Genomic DNA, 21184 nt, shown 5'->3' on the forward strand with positions numbered 1-21184 from the left:
CGGATCACAGAAGTATCGTCATAATAATCTTTTACTTTGTAGAGTAGTAAAAACTGTGGTTCACGACCTCGTATGTATCAACACCAGTTGCCTTGGGACTCTTGCATGTGGCTTTCAGCTCTGAGGCAGACTGTGGCATTCTTGACCAACAGCGTCCATCGGTTGTCACATGGAGGCTACTATTGGGCCAGTTTCGGTATCTTGTGTAACAAACAAAAGAAACCTGACCAAAGAAAATCAAGGACAGTTATGCAGTTGGACGCATGCCTTTCAAGAATGTGACTCTGGGGACGAGAATGTCCGACTGGGAAGAATAAGCAACGCAAAGAGCCACCAATTTTGTGAAAGGCCTTCACAGGTATTATTGTCTCTCAGATTCAATCTCTACCGACCAGTGCTACAATGGAAGGTTAAATACAAAAGGCCCCCAACTGGGCTCAGCATGCGGGTGTCTTCAAGACTCTCATTATTTCACAGATACTTGCACCATGGATGAAACTACGCGGCTGGAGTTGAAAAGCCTCATATCAGCGACTAGATCGCAGGTATCTGGAAATGCTTCAGTCCTACACCCAGCTGGTGTTGGAGAGTCGCTTCGATATTCTTCGCCGTCCTGGAGCAGGAGAGTAGGCTTAGCTGTGCTACTTATCCTCATCCCGATCGGATATTCAGGTAAGTTACATGAGTAAGAGAAGTACAGGCGCTCACTAGGCACCAGTCATCCTTGTCATGATGGCTTATTTGCATGGAAAGAAACAGAGCCCATTCGGCGACACGGTACTAGAAGTTCTAAGCGTTGCTTCCACCTTGTGGCCAATTTTGTTCGCTGCTGTCCTGGGACCATTGTTAAAATCCATTGCACTCTTCCGTGCTGAAAGAGGATCGAGGCTAGGCTCCCTAGAGTTCCTCTTGACCAGTCAGACCACGGCTTCTGCCCTGAAGAACATTCTCACGATGGGATGGATTGGTAGTTGGGCCATTGGCGTCATTGCAATATGGTCCCTGAGTCCTTTAGGAGGTCAAGCCGCACTCCGCTCATTGGGACTCCAGCAGAATCCTATTTCCACAAAGACGCCAGCAACTTACTACCTTGGGAATAATAGAAGTCAGGTCTACCAGTACTACCGCGCTGGGGCGAGCGTCTTCTTCGGAGCATCAGCTGGAGCATCGCTCATTTCAGATATGAGAACTATTCTTTCTACTTCGTTTTCGACTCAGGATATCCTTGTTTCGCACGCCAACACGAGTAGCCCACATTACAATGACACCATTGCTGACCTTGGGGGTAAGTGGGAAGCGTCTCGCAGTGGGCGCAGAGATTTGTGGCGAAATGTCCGCATTCCTTTTCTGGAACTCCTACCAGGATACGACGGCGAGGACCCTCATGCATGGGTGTCTGTTCCTGAAGATGAAATCGTCCCTTATGCTTCACTGATTGGACTCCCGATCCGAGGCGGCTCATTCGAAAGACCAGGAAACTCAAGCATGACAGTTCATTTCCATTATCAGACTCTTTCTTGCGGGAGTGCCTTCAATGGGAGCGAATGGGTCAGAAACGGTTCTGCGGCGCTCTGGTATCACAACACCAGGTCAAGCGTTCCTTTAAGGAACCAATACATGGGCGAAGCAGCACCTAATATGGGATACCCAAATATCTGGTTCGACTTCCCAAACACTTCCACGCTCACGGAGCACTTCACAGCAACATTCGACATGGAACCACAGTCAAAGTTGCAACTTGTGATGGGAGGTATATGCACTGACGCTGCATACAAAAATACGGAAATGCTCAGACTTTGCGACATCAGCACTTCGTATATCGACATGCAGATCGGCTGTACTAGAGCTACGGTCGATGCTGACCTCGTATGCCAGGCTAAACAGGCTAGGCACACGCCATCATACCCGATCAAGGGCAACTTGACAGCACTTTCAAGCTGGAGGCTAGCACCGGGAATTCTGCGAGAGCTACCATTCACGGGCGCAAGTCATCATGTCGAGGAGCCCAGCACGCTTGAGATGTATCTAAGGGACCCCCTTGGAGTCTTCCAGCGCATTCGCGGAGGATACATGGATGACCCGGAGACTACGAACAAGCTGGGATGCTTCGCTTCTCTCCCCGCGGAGATCATTGAACGCAGACTCGCAACTGTCCTCAACACGATCACCATGCCGACTTATGAAGTGAACGTGTTGACTGGTGGCAAGGGATTGTCACTCGATGGCGGACCAGTGCTCTGGCAGAATACCACTGCGACATGGGTGGAGTTTGACAGTGATATCTACAAGCTGAATAAGCCGTGGTTTATTACGACAATACTATCGACCGTAGTATTGATGATTTGTGCCGCTGCCAACATCGTTATTCGCCAGCGTATCAGAGCCCCCGATTTCCTGGATAGTGTTGCTGGGTTGACAAGAGATTCTCAATTCGTAGATGTCTCTCAAGAGGGAAGTGGGAAAAGTGGCTCTGACAGACTTGAAATGATCAGAGATGTCCAGGTTCGGATTTGTGATGTTTATCCAGAGCGAGAGATTGGGAAGATTGCTTTGACGACGGAACTAAACGGCCCAAAATTGAGATGGGAGCGGATCTATGCTTAGTTTCACGTGTACTGGCTATTTTACAATATTCTCGTTCTTCACTTTTGGAATATCCTGTGGATTGGAAACCGCGTTAGGTAAGTCACCTAAAGACCGCAGTCAGTACTTGGGATTATCAATGACGCTCAAGATATAAAGGCGCGTTGTTCATAGGTGAGGCGTGTGCCTAAGAGCTACAATCACCACCACAAGAGCTTAAAAACATACATGAGATAGCAGCATGCTCCCGGAAGACTTGGCCCTCTCACTTAACTGACATTGGGCATAATTGACTAACAAACCAAGTCTTGCACGACTGGCATGTCCACAACCAAAGTTCCTGGCTAAAGCATAAAGATCAGTAAGACATGCATACGGCCCGCTTCATCCGACTATGAATTTCCCGGAAAAGCTACCGACAGATTCATATAGCTGAAAGCCCTTGCCTATTGGAGCCCGCTCGAAAGTGCGACATACATTGCATTCACAGCATGTTCGTTGCTCCAGAAGAGGCAGCTCAGTCGTGACCGAGACTTGGTGAGTGCGACAAGAGAAAAGAGATAAGGGGAGTGATCGCTAACCCAATAGAATTGTTTCCAGATGGACTTCACATGAAGACTGCAGATTCAAGTCAAGCCCAGTCTTGGTTCTTTGCCTAAAGTGGCCATACAGAGACCAAGACCAGCTGCAGGCTCGACCCTGATGAGAAAACAACCATCAACCAATGGCCTTCGGGTCAGTAGATGCAAAACGCTTTAGGTCCTATTCACCGAGGAGGGGCATCGATGCACGAACGCGGGGTTGTGAGACATGATAGACTTGCCGAAGTTGAATTGGCGAATTACCTGAAAGTTTCACCATTGTGTTGCGCAAGCAATTGCTTATGGTGCCGCCAAGAGAGGGGCAAAGGACCGATTGAAGTCTGTAGTTGGAAGGGAGAGAGGAATGAGTGAACAGTCACTGTAGATGTCAGATGAGCCGCGTAGAAGATGAGAGAAGGCTCGATGTGTATAAATGCCCCAACCCTCATGTCGGCAGATAGCCAAACTCATCTTCATCAAACACTTCAGCTCGACAACTTACTCAAAAAACTATCATCATGCCTTCTGGTCTTCCCACTGCCCCCGATACTGAGATTGGCTTCCAGCCACCTCCCCCCTCCAAAGGCCCCCTCGACAAGATCCGCAAAGGTCTCGTCGGCATCATCCCCTTGCCTGAACTTGGCGAGAAACCTGTTATATACAACCCCGTCATCATCGTTCTCACAGGCTACCTTGAGACCGTCAAGCCTGGTGCTCTTGATGAAGCCGTCCACTCTGCATACCAGCAGATCCCCCAGTTCATGGACAAGCTGAACATCAGCGATGCCCGATCGTTCTTAGACTTTGCCAACGATCTTCTCAAATGGGTTCCTCACGAGAACTACGAGGGCAAGGATATTTACGATATTCTTTGCATGTTTTACTTCATCATCGACCAGCCTCCTCTGGCGAACCTTCAGACTTCCATCTCGCCTGATCAAGTTGGTCAGCCGCTCACTTGGCTCTCCTCATGGATAGTCGTGTATGCGCAGCTTATTGGGCTGTTCATGGACTCACCTGCCTCACTCACGAAAGAGTCTCTTGAGAGCTTCAGTCAAAAGAACTCTCCCAAGTACAACTATGACGAAGCTTTGGTCCCAGAGGGTGGTTTCCGTACCTTTAACCAGTTCTTCTCTCGCCATCTCAAACCTGGCATGCGACCTATTGCAGAGCCAGAGAACGATCGTGTCATCGTTTACCCAGCTGACTGCACGTATGACAATTCGGTCGCCAACCAGAACATTGTCAACATTGAGTCTGACGGGGTGATTATGATCAAGAACCTTCCCTGGACCATCTCATCTCTTCTCCAGGGAAGTGAGTACGCGGATGAGTTCCATGGTGGTGTCTGGATGCATGCCTTCCTCAACACCTTCAACTACCATCGCCAGCACGCTCCTGTTGCTGGTGAAGTTCTTGAAGCGAAGAACATTCAGGGTGCGGCTTACATGGAGGTCAACTCTAAATGTGAGCCCATGCGTGTTATGTGCGGTCCAGATGCTCCCGACACGCCTGGATATCAGTTCCTGCAGACCCGTGGCATGATCATCATCAACAACCCCGTTTTGGGCAAGGTTGCCGTTCTTCCTATCGGTATGGCCCAGGTTTCATCCGTCAAGATAACGATTCAGAAAGGTGATAGAGTGGAGAAGGGACAAGAGATTTCGTACTTCCAGTTTGGAGGATCGGATGTCATCTGTGTGTTCCAGCCCAAGGCGGGGCTACGGGTTGAGGATTTCGTTGCTTCGACTAACAACACGTACTCCAAGTATGGTACCGTCTTGGCGAGAGCTCCTCAGAAGTAATCAAAGGTTTCTGCCGTATACGGTTAAGATCATAACTATCTAGCCGAATAAACGAAACTGACGGGGGCCTTTCTGTTACCTTGGGATACTGAGGATACCTGAAATGAGGCCTGCTTCTCTGAGACATACATGCAGTTATGGCCTGTTTAAGCCCAATGGCAGAGTTTAATTAATCCCCAACGCTTTGTGAATGCAGATCTGGCCCATATTTTCTTAAGAGGCCATACTATTGCGAGATAGTTCATGGGTATTGAACAGGTTGGTCTTTCAGACATTGTCACTCATGATGCGTAAATTCCGACATTAACTTTGAGGAGAGATGTCCAAAAACAGCAAATTAGAATATTCTCATGCTTTCAATTCTTTAGTACATTCGGGATAGTTTTAGGACGTTGTTACGCAAATGTCTCTGCACCCCCGCACTCAAGCATCTTGCGAGACCTAAATTACCTCAAAAAGGCAACTTATGCGTTCTAGACCGACTGTTTCTGTGATCATTTCCTGCAAAGAGTTCCTGTGGCTAGCTGAAGACCACTAGTCCCCTGCAACTGAGTGGGTTGTCTTGGATGACGAATTCAACAGCTGCGATAGGCGGTTTGGCCGTGTATCAACTGATATATCAACTTCTTGAGGTCAAAGCGTAAGGTCATGAACAATTATTTATACAGAGAACTTTCTTTACTGAAAAACATCAAGTCTTCTCGTCAATTCAGTCTTGAGATTCATCATCATTTCTCACCATGGCCGATCCGTCCCACTTCACTGATCCCTTTTGGGAACCCCAGGATCAGATCCCTGTTGAACTTGACGCTCAACCCCAAATCAGCCCCTTCAAACCCGCCAATCTTCTATACTCAATCTCCTCTTCCTTGGAGACCACTCCCGTTGGGATTGAATTTGCCGTGGGAGGTCTCGGTACCATTGCCGCCAAAGCTGATTCTCCCACAGAAAGTGTTGTATTTACCATTCGCCCCGAAAAGCGAAAGGAACAGCCAACTCTGAGGCTTGAAATCACCAAGACTGACTGCGTTCTGTCAAAGAAGGACAAAGATGCTGACAAGTTTGTCGCATATAAAGAAAAACTCACTTTTCAATCCGATGAAGAGAGGAGCAAGTTTCACGACCTTGTCATGTTCCCGAAGGGAAAAACCTCAGCGTTGCTTGACACGTTGACTAAGAGGCCTACTTACTGGATCTCGGTTGATAGAAGCAACGCTCGCATCCGGTATGGCCAATCCCTGATCAACAATTCCATGACTTTCATGGAGATTCAGTTCGACAAGGAGAAAGCTGCTTGGATGGACAATCTCGTTTCCACCGAAGTTGAGCAAGACGGATCTCCGATTTCGAACAAAGAAATCAAGTACAAGCCGCAGCCTGTCACTGTTGATCTCCCTCCTGTTGTTATCCCCGAGTCGGAGATGACACTGGACATCCTGGAGAAAATGACAGCCATGACGTTTGCCAATCTGCCCAAGGCCTGTCAGAAGCTGTACCATAACATTTCCGGAGCCAAGATCACAGCGAGACCGGATTCGTTCCCGAAGCTTCCTGAAGCTATTGACGAGAGCTGCAGAGATGAGAACAAGTACTGCGGGGCCATTCTCAAGGCAAAGGACACCTTCAAAGATCCAACTGAGACCTATCTTCGCATCACGATTGGTGATAATCTGGTATGTCCGCAATTATTGGCTTTGACCGCAACTAACACTAGCAGGCCGATTCACCCGGAATTCCCTACGTCATGGAAATCTGGCCTCCAGGTCACAAGTCGCCTATTCATCAGCACGGCGACGCCTCAGCGGTCATCAGAGTCCTCTACGGAAAGATCCAAGTATCGTGGTTCGACAAGGTCGAGGAAGGAAGTAATCCACAACTTATTGGTAACCCAGTGATTCTTGAAGAAGGCAAAGTCACTTGGTTAGGCAAGGATCAGTATCAAGTCCATCAACTGGAAAACACCTCAAACACTGTCTGTATCACTCTTCAGTGCTATCAGTTTGACGATGATGATAGGGTTCACGATGAGGCGTTTTACTGGATGGATAACCAGGGGCATAGGAACAAGTTCATTCCGAATAGCGATAGTGCGTACGGGCTGTTCGTGCAGAAGGTCAAGGATGAGTGGGAGAAGTCACACCGAGCCTAGCATCTAGTAGTATAACTGTGTTCACTATCTGCACTACCGCCTACAATCTCCGCTCTCCCTGCTCTGTGAGAATTGGTCGTTATCTGCCTGCACAACAGCAGCCCTTATTTCTGTCCACTAAATGATCTTGCTGCGAAAGGTTTCGAAAGACTCGTTGCCTTCAGTGCCATCGCCTGGGGTGGTGACATGTCGCAGAGCAGCCATGTGGCAAGCGAGTAAGGCGTTGGTCTCAGTGGAAGCCAAAGTGTTGAGTGTAAACTTCTTCTTGTCCGCCTCCCTTGCATTCCAAGTCAGAGTCAGGTCAAAGCGGGCATAGATACGGTATCTGTCCCCATCAACCTTCTTCAAGAGATAGTCAGAGAAGTAGGCGCGGGAGATTCCCTGACCGTCTCCTAGCTCAGTCTTCATATTAACCAATCCGTCTGGACAGTCTTTGTACAGAGCTTTCTCTCTCACACTTGTCGGGGTTTTCCCCATTAGAACGCTCGGAGGGTCCAGGACGGCTGTTATCTTCAGAGTGTCTGAGTACACGTATTCATACGTGTCACCGAAGAAGCCCTTGGTGAGGCCAGAGTCAACTCCCCAGCAGGTGTTCCAGTTTGATGCTCCAGCCCCACTGGCGAAGTCCGTGACCTCTCCTGTAGCGTCTACCAGCTGGTATGCAGGAGTGGATGCTTTGTTGACCAAGTTACCGGTCTTGGCAGCATTGTCAACGACGAGCTGTCGAGTGATGAATTGGAGCCAGTAGAAGTCGTTATACTTTGCATCGTCCTGGAGAACTAGGGCGAAGCCGCCAAAGTCGTTGGTGGCCGTCTTGATCTTGCTGGCCAAGATGGCAGTACCAGTTCCATCAATGGCAGTTAGTCGAGCATTGATTGCATTTTCTGCTGGAAGTGGGTTTGAAACGTTCTGAGCGGCAAGTTCCACGAGCTTGGCTCCATAAGGCTCTGTCTGGTCAATACCCGTGTGCCGAGCCATGGCTAATACTTGATTGTATGTAGGAGTGATGTTATTGGCAGTGGATAAGCTGAAGGCGTGCAATTGAAGATTGACTGCGTTGGTTTGGACAAGATAAGCGAACTCTCTGGAACCGAGCCTCTATTTAACTTTCATGGAACAAGAACTGAAGGCATGTGATGATATACAGTCACATTTCTTCAGCTATGCGGCTTCACCGCCACCATTCAATAGCTGCCGGAGCTGAAAGCTGAGTAACCAATAATCAACGTTCAAAGTTATCAAAATGCCACTCTGGGGCTTACTTCAGCGGGGGGAACGTATCACGAGAGCCTTCTGATTGCCTAAAGGGACCAAAGCCAGGTCACATTCGTAAAAAATATTTACATAAGCGGTGTTCCGAATATGATTGATAATCTTGAGTTATCGATTGACTCTTTGAAGTCTGCTTGCGACTGTAGGAAACTCTGTGTCATTTCTTCGATTACTGTCAGTAAAGTAAGCGGTATCGTGGGAATGTTGAGTGAGTCAGTCCAGCTGATCCATTCATTTGGGAGGTTAAGAAAAGGGCCGAAATAGTGCTCTGCCCATGCCAGAACAGATGTCCCCTTTCGCAGTAGTCATGCTCGCATATCACTGTGCTACATGGAGCTCTGTTGCTCGGACTGATACAGAATCATCAGGTCCATTTGCCAACCTCTCCGTATGCTAAACAATCTACCGGAAAGCATGATGTTGAACAGGTCAAGTCAAGGTTCATGTGAGGATTGTGCGAGTATTTTCACCTATGGTTGAATTGCATGTGAAGCCTAACGGAATTGCTACATAGGACTGGGCCTTGATGCTGATAACTCATTCCTACTGACTAGGCAAGGATGTCATTTCGGGTGAGGAGTTGTTGATGATGGTGTCGATGATCTCAGGATGGAAGGTGTACCGAACCTCTCCATCCTGTCCAGGCATGGGTGCAATCTTGCGGCTGATACTGAGCTTCATTGTGTGATCTCTATCCAAGTCTCTAGGGTCAATGACCTTGCCGTCAATCTGGAATTCGTTCAGTCAGTCAAATTGTTTCATCTCAACAATAGCCAATGCTGCCACTTACGGTCTGAACGCGCCACTTCAAGTTATCGATGAGGAATCGCTCAACATCCTCTGGGGCCAGACTACCCAACTGCTGGATTTTGACGTAATCAAGTAGCAGAGACGTCATGGGAGTGGTGCTAGTAACAAGCTGGACTTGACGCTCCTGGTCTGCGCAGTTCTCGCAAATCTCGGAGCTGGAAGTAAAGATATGCGAAACTCCAACAAAGCCTGGGAGGGAAGACCATTCCATACCAGAATGGCCGTCAACATCACCAATGATGTAGAAAATGGTGTAAGATCCATTCAAAGCCATCCTGCGCAATTGTTAGTTAGGGCCGTTTGCCTTAAGAACTTGTCTGTGCTTACCTCTCGACAACGACATCGATGTACCACTCTTGGGAGAACTTGGAGGATGGGGTTGACGCTGCCAGAACACTTTGCTCCTTGCTTGGCTGGATTGGCGGCGGGATCAGAGGCCTGAATAGATCCTCAGAAGGCAAGCCAAGGAAGACTTGAGCTTTAGAGACGTCTAGAGGCTGCATGTCCTCTGGCGGTACCCCGATGTCTTCATTGACATCGAGTCTTCGGCTCCAGCCATATTTCCGCGTGAACTCATTACGAACTTGATCGCCTTTCCTTCCACCGGCAGTTTCAGAATACATGTATCCGAATGTATCAGTGTACTTGGCTGAATCAGAAGTCCAATACCTGTCTTCTTTGGCCGGTTTGATAGGCCACTTGCGGAATGGGTGAAGGCTTGCACCGCCCAAAGCTTGGAATTCCGTACCTGCCAACTCATTGAACCAATGCTTGTCGCCATCATCACTATTGGCAGCCTGCCAGATAGCGAGTATTCTATCAATTTGACTGTAGTCTTGTATCAGGAGACGAACTTGTTAGCTGCATCGCGAATGGTCTACTCACCAATGATGGATCCAAAAGATGGGATCAAACCCAGCCACAGGAACGCTGCCCATGTGTCCACCTCGAAGTTCATCCTTCGGGTCTCCTGCGAATCCACCGATGTGCCCGTGATAGGCATTATGAAACCCCTCGATCGATCCAGTGCTACTTCTCAGGGCTTTTATGGGATCAATGTTAGGGTCCATGACGCCGTCAGTCGAAAACGCTTTGAAGTTACTGTAGGCCTTATCCTCGATCAGGGCGAGACAGACACGCGTCTGATCCTCTCGAACTGAATTCAGAAGCCTGTTAAGGAGGATGGTATTTTCCGGCTCGGAGCCTCCGTGACGGCATGTTCGACTTTTGGCATCGCGTAGCTTGTTGAGCTAGTGTGGCGTAGACATGTCAGCAAGCCATCATCGTCGTTAAAACAAGAATAGACTCACATCGAGCTTAGAATACCTCCAGTCAATCCTGTCCGAGCCCTTCTTGTCAAATTCGAATTGGAAAAAAGGGTTGGGCATTTCAATTAGCTTGTTGTCAGGGAGACGCTTGACCATGACCCTCTTCTCCGTAAAGATCCTCGGGGCATGAAAGTCATATGGAGCTGTTGTTGTGGTGCCATCAACCACTCCTGGGAAGGTAACAGGCCCTCCTCTGGGGCGAAAATAGTCCCAGTACGGAAGTCGGAAATTCTTAGCAGCAGCCTTGTATTTCTGCTTATCTTCGTCTGACACTTCAGAAGACTCAGAAAATCGCTTGGCGATGTTATCGATTTGACGAAAGATGGTTTGCTAAACTCGGAGTGATCAGCAGAGTATTTCGTGGCGAGCCTGTCTTCTCACCTCAAGCATGGCAAGGTAAGGTCGATGCCACAGCGCGAAGGTTGGGGTGGAATGGGCGCAGTAGCCATCGCCATCTCTCGCGATATCACGCTTTGTCTTCCCACGGTCCTCTTCTCCAGCCCAGTCTTCGGCTGGCAGCCCATGTATACCTATTGCTAATTAGCAGTCGTTGGAGCAAGTGACTTGGTGTGAGACTTACCTGCAATCTGGTACCAAGACATGATATCATCCGAGGTGAAGGAATAGCCAGGGCCAGGTTTCCATGTTATTTCCTCCTTCTTCATGTCCTGAAGCTCCATCAAGGCGATGAGAAACAGATTGAAGGTGTCCGGCTGCGTCATCAACATAACGTCGATGTCAAGGCGCTCTCCTACACCTGCAACCTCATGGAGGCCGATTACAGCTCCCTCTTCATGAGCCTTGTTGATGTTGTCCATGATTTCGAAAGTTGATGTGTTCGAGATAGAGTGCCTCTGATGATCTTTGGGCTCTTAATGTCCTGGATGCTAAAAAGTAAACCATAAATTGAGGGCAATGCTGGCTTAATATACTTCGTTCTCCACTCCGGTAACGTACCAGCGAAAGACATGACAACATAAGTCCTACCATGCCCCTTCCGAGCGCTATTCCCTATCACAGGCGGCCGCCGTAGAAGCAGTCACATGCATTGAACTATTTCATGCAAACTAATGTCAATATATCGATCTCAGGTATGCGTCGAGTGCCCAGTAGGGCCTAGGCTAGCGCCGCTAGAGGCAACAGAAGCGCGGGTGGCGTTTTTGGCACCAGTAAGAAGCCCAGAGCAGGTGAATGGCGTTTCTTGTTACAGCTGAAGATAAACCCCAAAACATCGCATACACTTGTTTGAGGCTTCATACTATCGTATAGATTCATGGTGGCTTTTTCTTATCAGGTGCCGAGTCGACTGTCACACTGCATGCCAGCATTCTTTGGACCTTAGGCAATCCATTAATTTTCAGCTCTCTATACAGGACAGGTCACAACCCCTCATTTAAACTTCATTAGGCGCAGACTCAGCCAGCCTTTTTAAGCTTTGTCTTGGAGGCATGAACTCTCGCTTATTCAACCAGCCGATAGCCTTTAAAATCACGGTGCTGCATATATATGCCAAGATCACATACCAGCACCATCTGATCTGGGCCGGTCCATGCAAGAGGCGAGATATCACAAAACAAAGTCACGAGACGATACGGCCAAATATCAGTCAATAGATACTCCATACTGATTCGAAGCCGCCGGAGAAATGTGTCTCAGATTAGACTGTAAACTCAAACAATCTGTTCCGAGAAGATTCTCTGGAAGCCTGAAGCGATACCCGAGTGTACGAGCTGGGGAGGTTGCGGGATGCAAAGATGACTTACTGTTGAGCCGCAAGCCTCTGCTGACGATTCTTGGATACATTGAAGATACTTGTCAATGAGCACTGAAACAGAGAGTCTCACTGCTTGGACTGTATAGAAAAGGTGCTTATTAGCGACCATATCGTGGCTGCTGGATACACATAGCGACGTTGGGATTCAAGAACTTGAAGTCAGTTTATCCCCTGCTCGTTGAATCTATTTTAGTAAAATGACAGCCTCAGAGTGATTGGATCACTCAAAAAACCTAATTAGATGAATGCAGCCAAGTTTCACATAGCAGCGGCAGCAGACGTCAGAGATAGAGGGTAGTAAATTAGACTTAAGTCTTTACTACTGCATTATTGCTTAAAGAGTTATATTATAGTATACATATAAAGACAGAAATTTAAGATTATTCCCTTTTTAGTATCTCTTTACTTAATATAGCCCTGAGGTTGATTAAAATATTAGATTGTTAATATAAAAACTTCTAAGTAAAGGCTTTTATTAATAAAGTTCTTTTTATTTAATAATTATATTTATAACCTAAGGCCTAAACTTCATCCTTTTTATCTCAGTGTATAGGAAAAGGGCAATAATAGTAATCTTAATATAAAAACACGTCCCTTATTTTATACTAATTAGGTTCATGTATTCTCTATACGCTTAAATGCTTTAATTTAAGTCGAATCTAGTAGCCTGAGGATTACTTTTGAACCGTTTCTGGTAGGATAGGAACTCAATCAGAACATGCAGTATTCCATGAGGTTAGAGACCCAAGGCTTCCATGGCTTTGGATTAAAACGGTGGCCATGTTAGCTTCTGGTGCTACATGCAACGGTGGGATTCAATAAGCCGCCCATCATGAACTTTTGAACTTGTCTTCCCAGAGAGAGAAATACCTATAGAGACAGAACCACTATCAAAGCGAATGTTAATAGATAAAACCTAGGCTCCATTTAGCGGTGGCAGATTTAATAGCTACAATGAGAAGGTCACTTATAATAACGAAGGCCTAGGATATATTTAAAACTACAAAGATAAGTTCAAAAAGACACAGCTGTTCTCGGACTTTTCTCACATACGGGCTCGTAGTGTACATCATGTTTGGTCACTGTTGACCACGTAGTCCCAGCGGATGTAGATGTACAGGATTTCACAGTAATTTGCAGCCTCATAAGCGAAGGGATCGACTGCAATGATATACCTATAATAAGATGCAAGTCTTTCGAGACCCCCATGGTCGCTGTTGAATTTATCTTGCTTGTCATCTATATAGTGAGTGGGTGATGAAGTCGGATTCTGTGCAGCGTCAAAGATGGCGCAAAAAGAGACTAAAAGGTGTCTCAAAACGTGGTCATTCGTGACCCAGCCATCATCGACCAGACGTATATGACTAGAATTGACACCAATCATCCGTTTCGGACTAGTTATGCTGCTACCCATTGAACTTCATAGCCTTTTGCCCAGTAATTTGATGATTTCTTTAACAGCCAACAGACATACCACCGCAGATTTTGCCTCGGTGCATCTTCCAGAGTGACTGGGCATCGAGGATTCCGTAATGCGATTTGGGCACCAGCGATGTCGTAGATGACCACGCAGACCAAAATACCGTCATTCGTAACCCAGTCGTCGCCAGAAGATTGCATATCTCCACGATAGACACCTACCATCCATTCAAGCCAGGCTGTGCATGAATTGTGATTTCAAACCACGTAACGTATGTTAGTTTCAGATGAATACTTGCGGTAAGACCGAAATGCATTGCGCTTGTTGTGAATCATCAAGTCGGCAGTTGTACACCACCAACCACGCAATTCAACGTCAGACAAGCTCTCCACAATCGTGGCACCCTCAGATTGGAAGGCTTGTCATGTACCGCTGCGGGTATTTTATCGCAGGCTTTCCAAGTCCGACAGGCACTTTATCTGCTGACTCTGCAATAGTGTACTCGTTTCTACTCCAAAAGTGAAGGGAGAACCTGTTTGGCCTAGGGCTGAAAAGCCATTCCACGATTGTGCAGACTCCAGGATTGACTGTCTTTTAATTGGCACAATCCATAACACCATTTCCAGAAGCGAGAATGACCGGCTGCAAGCTCATTGGCTACCCCCCAACAAAACTCGAGTTTTTTGAAATTTACATCAGGCTACAGGACAGCGAGTACATTAAAGACGATCTTCCTAAAGATTATCGTTCCATTCAGCCACATCAGCTACATCCTGTGTATTCCTACACCTCCTGCCTCCTCACGACCTTGGTAGCAAAGAACTCTACTGCCTTTCGATTGCGTTGTGTCTCTTGCGGAACTGTTCTAAGATTTCATTATGACACCGCCAAGGTCTCGAAAGCTTCCAGTGAGGCAATTCTCCAGACAATCAATCCAGCAGCCTGTCCAGACTGGTTTAAAGAGGACAAGATCAGGACAGTCGCTGTCTCCTCCCGACGATCAATGTGAAAAGCCTAAACTCTACGAGGCTACAACCCCATCAAGAAGCGAGGGTACTGCAAGTAATGACAACAATGAAGTCACCAGCACCAACGAACAGCCAGAATCTCGGGAGAATAGCCTATCTCACAGTCAATTATCTCTTGCGCAGAAAATCGATCTACAGCAACTTTTGAGAGAGAGATTTAGTTGTTGGAGTAATGGGGTAAATTACACTGCGCCACCAAAGGACAGATTGCCGCCGCGAAAGCGTTTCAGAACATCACAATGGCAGTCGGGTCTTCCAAGAGCCGACGCAGAGAATGACAGCGAGGAGGAATTCGTTGTAATTTCTCACCCAATACGCAGAGAGGGTTTCTTTCATCTCGCTTGTCCATTTTACATCCACGCACGTCACAAACATGAGAAATGTCTTGTCCAACACGATCTATCCTCTATTGAAGCATTGATCAAGCATCTTCTACGGCAACACGATAAGCCTCTGTATTGTCGTACATGCTGGAAGACCTTTGAAACATTGATTGAGCGAGACAGCCACGTCTTGGAGAACGCATGCAAACGAATTGATCAAGAGGCATCTATAGGGCTGACTGAAAGCCAAAAAGTAAGATTGATCAAGAGGGATCGGTATGATTTAGGAGAAGAAAGTCGTTGGCGCCGTCTTTGGTCTACGGTCTTCCCTGGTAGAGAGCAACCTCGATCTCCATACCTTTATCGGGATGAGGGGCTGAAAGTTTCCATGATGAGGGATTTCTGGATTGCCGATGGCCAGAAAGTCGTCTCTGGCTTTCTTGCAGGACTGGCAAGCCATGCCGATCGGAACAGCATAAGGAATGATACGATTTGCCAGCAGGCGTTGCGCGGTCTGATAGACTGGGCAATGACAGAGGATAGCGATTCAGCGATTCAATCTTCGGACAGGTGATCGCGCAATTTCAGGTAGGGAGAGACATGGAGGCTTGGATGATTAGCACTGAACCCGGCATTCTTCGTGATGGGCGTTATATAGTTGATAAAGCCCTTGTTAGCCTCAGTTCTCCATCCACCCGTGTGTTAATCAGATTGTAAGCAGTTTATCGTGAATCTCGCATCACTATAAGTTTGCGGCCTTTCTCGGATCTTTCGTCGTACTGATAGCGCATTGCCAGATACCGCACAGCTTCTGTGAACAGTTGAGTGAGCACTATATTACGTTGAAATTGAAATCTCAAATCTTGAACTACGGTTCACAATCCGTTAAGTAGCAGATGTTAAAGTTTTTGAGCGCTTGGCCAAATGTCCAGAACGCGCGACAGGAAATATGCACAAAGACAAAAGGATTTACCTTGAGAGTTGATTGATATGGAAAGACTATTATATTCGCATGAATGAAGCCAATATACTAGTGATACTGAATCTAGTCAGGCATTCAAGACGTAATATATCAATGATAAGTACAGCCAAGTGACTATGATCAACAGGTAGATTAAGTATATGCGATTCACATGATGGCAACGGATTAAGACCTCGCTTGAAGAAAAAAACAGGAATTCTATATATATCACAAGCAATCTCTTGAGGAAGTGTACTATCTAAGCTGGCATGACGCATGGCTGGCCTCAGGTAGAAATGAGGCCAACTGGTGTTGGTATCGCAGCACGGATTTCCAGACACTGGGGCTTGGTTTAGACCACGAGTGTGCTCAAGATTTGAGCGTGGCGTGTTCCGATATCAGCTTTGTGATGTGTATTGAAGACAGATGCATGGAGGCTGCACAATCATGTATATCTACTTAGTTCGGCCGTGAAATGGCAAGCGTCGGAAAGGTCTCAATGTCTACCTTGTCCAAGTGTCGATGCTCAAGTCCAGAGATGCCATCCTCTCATGTAAAATAACCCCCAAGAGATAAAAGAAAGACTTCGTTTCAACCCTACTCCTTGTGTAGCCTGTGAATCAGCTGTGAGTTGTGATACGAGATTCACGATTGCGATGCGTATTATGGTCATGCTGTCTGGTATCACATCAGACTGTTGTCATTCATATGAAAACTGCGTCGTAAAAACATCAAGAATAGGGCTCTGATTTCTGGGCGAACCATTATTTTCAACCCCATCAGACATCTGATTGATTATCAAAAGTTTCTGTACTACCTCTCCGCCGTTGCGTAGACAGACTCCAGGATGACCCAGATTAGCCAATGCTCATTGGCTTGTCAAAGCAGGCTGCATTCTTACCAGCTTTCGCTTGCATTACTCCCCGCCTGAGGTTCATATTTTATTGGTGTATCATGAAATACACAGATGTGCTGCGGATTCATCTGCCTCACGAGAATTGGGCTCAATAGCTATTATATAAGACTCGCGGAATGTCCATAGAAAAAATAGACATGTACACTGCCTGAGCTTTGTTTAAGCACCAATATGTTCCCTTGCAGTTTTGGTCTCTTGCACATCATCCTTCAGTACCTTGAGTCTCCCTTTCGTCGAAACAAGGTAGAAGCAATGGCCGAACCTGGGTGTTGCCAGCATGACCTCAAGCAATCAATCCGGCAAAGAAACGACACAGGAGAGGCTAGGCGCACTACCCAATGGGATCCCTGCCCTCCCAGCCAACCCAATGCACCTTTGCATCGACATGTGGCACCCTTGTCTCCCAAACATGACATGGAGCCTCATTACTGGTCAACCAGTGATACAGAAGATGATGATGACATGGGAAACTTCTCCTCATCGGAACTTAAACTGATTGAGAACGATGATCTCCAATTCCAGGGACTTGAGGCTAAGAGGCATACAATTGCAATGTTCAGGGACTGCAAAGAGAAGAGGGAGTCCATCGCACCGCTAGAGAATGGACTTCTTCCTCAGACACGCTTCACACCATCGCCTGGACAGCAGATAACGCATGGGGAAATATATGACGAATACGACATCAGTGACGATGATCTCGTCGTGATATCGCGTCCTATGTGTCGCCCCAAAGATAATCTTCATCTTGCCTGCCCTTTCTATCTCTATGATCCTGAGAAGTGTCTCCAATGTCTGCTCACGAGCGACCTACAAAGCATTCCGGATGTGATTGAACATCTATTCCAATCTCATTCTCGGCCATGCTACTGTATAAACTGCTATGAAACCTTCGACACGCAGATCTGTCGCGACGATCATGTTTTGAACGAGAAATGCCCACGGCGTACTCCTGGTCCATTGTTTGGATTAAGTGAGAGCCAGAAATCGATGCTACTCGAGACAGACACGCATCGCACCAGTGAAAAAGCAAAGTGGCTTTTTATTTGGTCTATCGTGTTTCCAGATTCTTGCGAGCCTTGCTCCCCGTATCTGTGCCAGGGAGCCGGATAAGGGATGGCAATGCTTCCTGAGTTTTGGGGCCTGCAGGCTCCAAATGTATCCTGGACTCTTTGAAGTACTAGAGACTGCCACAATACGACCAACGATGTCTTGCAGGCAACTTATACAGGTTGGATTTGGAGGGTCAGCATAGAAGTGTTTGAGGGACAGTATTATTCACGAGTATCATCTGCATGTCTGAAATTTACGCTAGGGTCTTGTAATAGACAAATATATGTTCGTTATATCACCACGAGCCGCATATAGTAATTGAAAATTTCTATTAATACTAGAAACGTATCAATATTCCAATAAAAAACAGCAAATTCACACAATTAACTCAATGTTGAGAAAAAAAAGCGACTTTCCTTCCTGCGCTATCCGAAAGACGTGTGTATGCCTTGAATAGCCTGTACACTTCCTGTGGATAATAACAAAGAAGAAGGAAATGACGGAGAAATAAATCGAAGAAAAATGTTGGACGAACAAATTGAGGACAGAAAGATATAGAAAAGTGACTAGTAGCCGTCACTGAAGCCGCCAGTGTACCCGTTCGAAGGGTGATAGTCGGCGAATTCCATAAACTGCCCATATACAGGACCAGACATCTCTGGAGGTACTTCAGTTTCCGGGTGAGGGTAATCTAAATGCATAGTAGGGTATGGCCATTGCGACGGGTGTGGTTCTCCTGGAACCAGGCATGAGAGACCCATCATCCCATTGCTTGCTTGCTCCAGTGTCTGGTGCTGTAGTTGGCGGTGCACAGGAACGGCAGACGGAAATTCTGAAGATGTCACTTCTGATGGATCGAAAGCTGATCGGAAAAGCTTTGCAATTTCCGCCTTCCGGAGGGCTTCGAGCGCTGAAGTCCGCTTTTCCTGCTGGCTCTTGACGATTTCCTTAATTCCGGCGTCTGCTCCAGACTGAACAGGGTATAGTCCGTTGACAATCACATCGAATGTATATTTACGTAGCTCCAATGGAATAGGCAGATCGTCCAGGGCTTGTCGGATGCGTGTCTCGCCAGCCTCGCGTGCAACGATTGTCTGAACGTACGGTGACGCTGGGACATTTTTAAATCTTGTCGTTGTCAGATGTAGGAAGCACACGCTCCACATTGCGTACCATTTAGCTTCAGGGCTCGCCGTAGCTCTGTCACGCTCACTCAAGAGTGTTTCGAACTCTCTGGGTAGTAACATGCCCGTCTCTTCAATAGTCTTTGGTTGGCAGTTATTGTCAGCCAGGTGGCGTTCGAGATCAGCCTCCGCGCTAGGGCCACGGAACTCCAGACGACATATCGGATCGTAGACCCTGATGTGGTTGGGGTCGGTGCAAGTGCCTTTCTCGTTTCCCTTCTTGATGGCTGCCTCGGCCCCCTGCGCTGTGCACAGCTTGACCTCTTGCAGAAGGTGGCACCGTTCGACGTGCTGGGAGACATCACTTAGGCGGCGAAGGCGAAGGTTGCTGCACTCATGGAATTGCACCGGGTCAGTGGCGCAGAAGAGACATGCGAAGATCAACGGGAGCTGGAATTCGCCAGGGGGGGGATATTGGTAGCCGGACATCTTGTCAGGGGGATATGCTCGGAGGAAAGCCGAGGGTCCTGGAATAATATGCTGTGTCTTTGTGAAACCGAGAATAAGAAGGAGTTTTCGTAGACTCAAACAACGCCAATGCTTTCAACGAGTGACTTAGGATTGAAAGCCCGAGAGAAAAGTATTGAGGAGCCTTTTTAATTCTCAAGGCAGCATTCTGCCTTCCGCAATTGCGCAAGGCTTGGAGGCTCTGTTGTCGATACTCTACACAAATGCAATCCCACAGACCGACCTACACAGCCGCGGAACAGAAACATTGTCATTTACTAAGAGTGCCTTGCTATGTATAAATCGAACAAACTACGCGCAAGCAATTGCAATCTAGGTTCCCCCATTCAAATGGGAGGTTATGATCATGATTCGTCCTCATCGTTCTCGTGAATAAGCTTATAATAATGGCTCCGAGTAACAGGAGAAAGACAATTCATTTCCGGTATAGTGGAGTACCACAATGGATATTGTCTTTGGGCAGCCACACCTCACGGAGGTGCGTCATCTTGTACACATATGCGGAAGTATTACACGCGTGCGGAAGGTCATTTTGTGCCGGCGTATCGAGACATAACCCCATTTGCGAACCAGTTCACCGTAGAGGCCTCCTCTCCAGTGATATATTCCATTCTACGCAAAGGCGGAAGCTTGGGCGGTGGTATACCCCTGCCTGATGATCCTATTCGGTGATGTATTGCACTATTGCTGTTGTACGACACACCCACAGCTCTCATTCGCCGCCACATATTGTGTTTTCCCCAGCTACCAAGCTCTGCACGCCCACATTTTTGGTTCGCCATAGCCATGCTGAGATTCCATTAGCCCAAGAAATCTGCTGGTTGTACTACTCGTCGGCATTCGATGAATTGTTCCAAAGTCGTGAAATGGTGCCAAGGCCTAGCATCCGCCGTTGCGGACGACGACAATCTGGCGAAGAAGCAATATTTATATGATGAATATGACTCATTTATAGACCTGCAGCATGCTTTTGACTATCAGTCTGTCACAAATTCAATTACCTCGATTAAACATGCCATCTTCTATGACAACTTCAACCAGGTTCGTTTGAGATACCCATTACCCCAACCCTGTTCTCTAACCCGCGCTAGAAGTGAACTGAACCAATTAAGTCAAAAAGTAGAATCCAATGGTAGACTTCAATGTTGGCTGTCGGATTCAGGGCTTGACATCCAAGGCAGGCTGTTGACAGGAGAGTCACCATGGCACAGCCCTAGGGCTCAACCCAAAACTGAGAAGAATAATTCAAATCAAGGCCTAGGGTGGCTCTCTTATGGGAGGTATATTTGATGGCTTTTAAAGTGCAATATCCTTTTGTAATTTCAGGGCATTCTATCATAAGCGATTAGAGAATCTTGATAATCTTGAAGACACGTCAATCTTTCAATAGACTGCATGGTAACAAAGCAATAGTCGTCAAAATTCTAGAGGCTGTAGGATTCAGAGCGGTCTTACTCATCTTTATCGGCTGTCTGCTATTCTGCACCCTCTCCCCCCTGTATTCGTAGTGGCTCGCATATGTCTTGGGGCCC

General features: G+C 47.2%; 8 protein-coding genes across 8 annotated transcripts; 5 read left to right on the forward strand and 3 right to left on the reverse strand.

The window, feature by feature from the left end:
• Positions 1-488: 488 nt before the first annotated feature.
• FSUBG_10658 (uncharacterized protein) lies at positions 489-2604 on the forward strand (the record flags this gene model as incomplete). Its single annotated transcript, XM_036675257.1, has 3 exons — positions 489-672; positions 719-1285; positions 1364-2604. The coding sequence occupies 3 exons, from the start codon at positions 489-491 to the stop codon at positions 2602-2604; spliced, it is 1992 nt and encodes a 663-aa protein (XP_036533873.1).
• Positions 2605-3682: 1078 nt separating this feature from the next.
• Positions 3683-4969, forward strand: FSUBG_10659 (phosphatidylserine decarboxylase 2; the record flags this gene model as incomplete). The annotated part of the gene is made up of 1 exon (XM_036675258.1): positions 3683-4969. One exon carries the CDS (start codon positions 3683-3685, stop codon positions 4967-4969), a length of 1287 nt encoding a protein of 428 aa, XP_036533874.1.
• A 740-nt stretch (positions 4970-5709) lies between these two features.
• Positions 5710-7118, forward strand: FSUBG_10660 (cysteine dioxygenase; the record flags this gene model as incomplete). The annotated part of the gene is made up of 2 exons (XM_036675260.1): positions 5710-6642; positions 6687-7118. The coding sequence occupies 2 exons, from the start codon at positions 5710-5712 to the stop codon at positions 7116-7118; spliced, it is 1365 nt and encodes a 454-aa protein (XP_036533875.1).
• Positions 7119-7235: 117 nt separating this feature from the next.
• FSUBG_10661 (uncharacterized protein) lies at positions 7236-8096 on the reverse strand (the record flags this gene model as incomplete). The annotated part of the gene is made up of 1 exon (XM_036675261.1): positions 7236-8096. The coding sequence occupies one exon, from the start codon at positions 8094-8096 to the stop codon at positions 7236-7238; it is 861 nt and encodes a 286-aa protein (XP_036533876.1).
• An 837-nt stretch (positions 8097-8933) lies between these two features.
• FSUBG_10662 (Tyrosinase) lies at positions 8934-11346 on the reverse strand (the record flags this gene model as incomplete). Its single annotated transcript, XM_036675262.1, has 7 exons — positions 8934-9119; positions 9181-9475; positions 9528-10028; positions 10086-10450; positions 10511-10858; positions 10910-11058; positions 11109-11346. The coding sequence occupies 7 exons, from the start codon at positions 11344-11346 to the stop codon at positions 8934-8936; spliced, it is 2082 nt and encodes a 693-aa protein (XP_036533877.1).
• A 3254-nt stretch (positions 11347-14600) lies between these two features.
• On the forward strand, positions 14601-15647 carry FSUBG_10663 (uncharacterized protein; the record flags this gene model as incomplete). Its single annotated transcript, XM_036675263.1, has 1 exon — positions 14601-15647. One exon carries the CDS (start codon positions 14601-14603, stop codon positions 15645-15647), a length of 1047 nt encoding a protein of 348 aa, XP_036533878.1.
• Positions 15648-17121: 1474 nt separating this feature from the next.
• On the forward strand, positions 17122-18060 carry FSUBG_10664 (uncharacterized protein; the record flags this gene model as incomplete). Its single annotated transcript, XM_036675264.1, has 1 exon — positions 17122-18060. The coding sequence occupies one exon, from the start codon at positions 17122-17124 to the stop codon at positions 18058-18060; it is 939 nt and encodes a 312-aa protein (XP_036533879.1).
• Positions 18061-18566: 506 nt separating this feature from the next.
• FSUBG_10665 (uncharacterized protein) lies at positions 18567-19613 on the reverse strand (the record flags this gene model as incomplete). The annotated part of the gene is made up of 1 exon (XM_036675265.1): positions 18567-19613. The coding sequence occupies one exon, from the start codon at positions 19611-19613 to the stop codon at positions 18567-18569; it is 1047 nt and encodes a 348-aa protein (XP_036533880.1).
• Positions 19614-21184: the final 1571 nt, after the last annotated feature.

This window comes from Fusarium subglutinans, assembly GCF_013396075.1.
Source record: "Fusarium subglutinans strain NRRL 66333 chromosome Unknown NRRL66333_c0000187, whole genome shotgun sequence".
NCBI classification, from domain to species: Eukaryota; Fungi; Ascomycota; class Sordariomycetes; order Hypocreales; family Nectriaceae; genus Fusarium; species Fusarium subglutinans.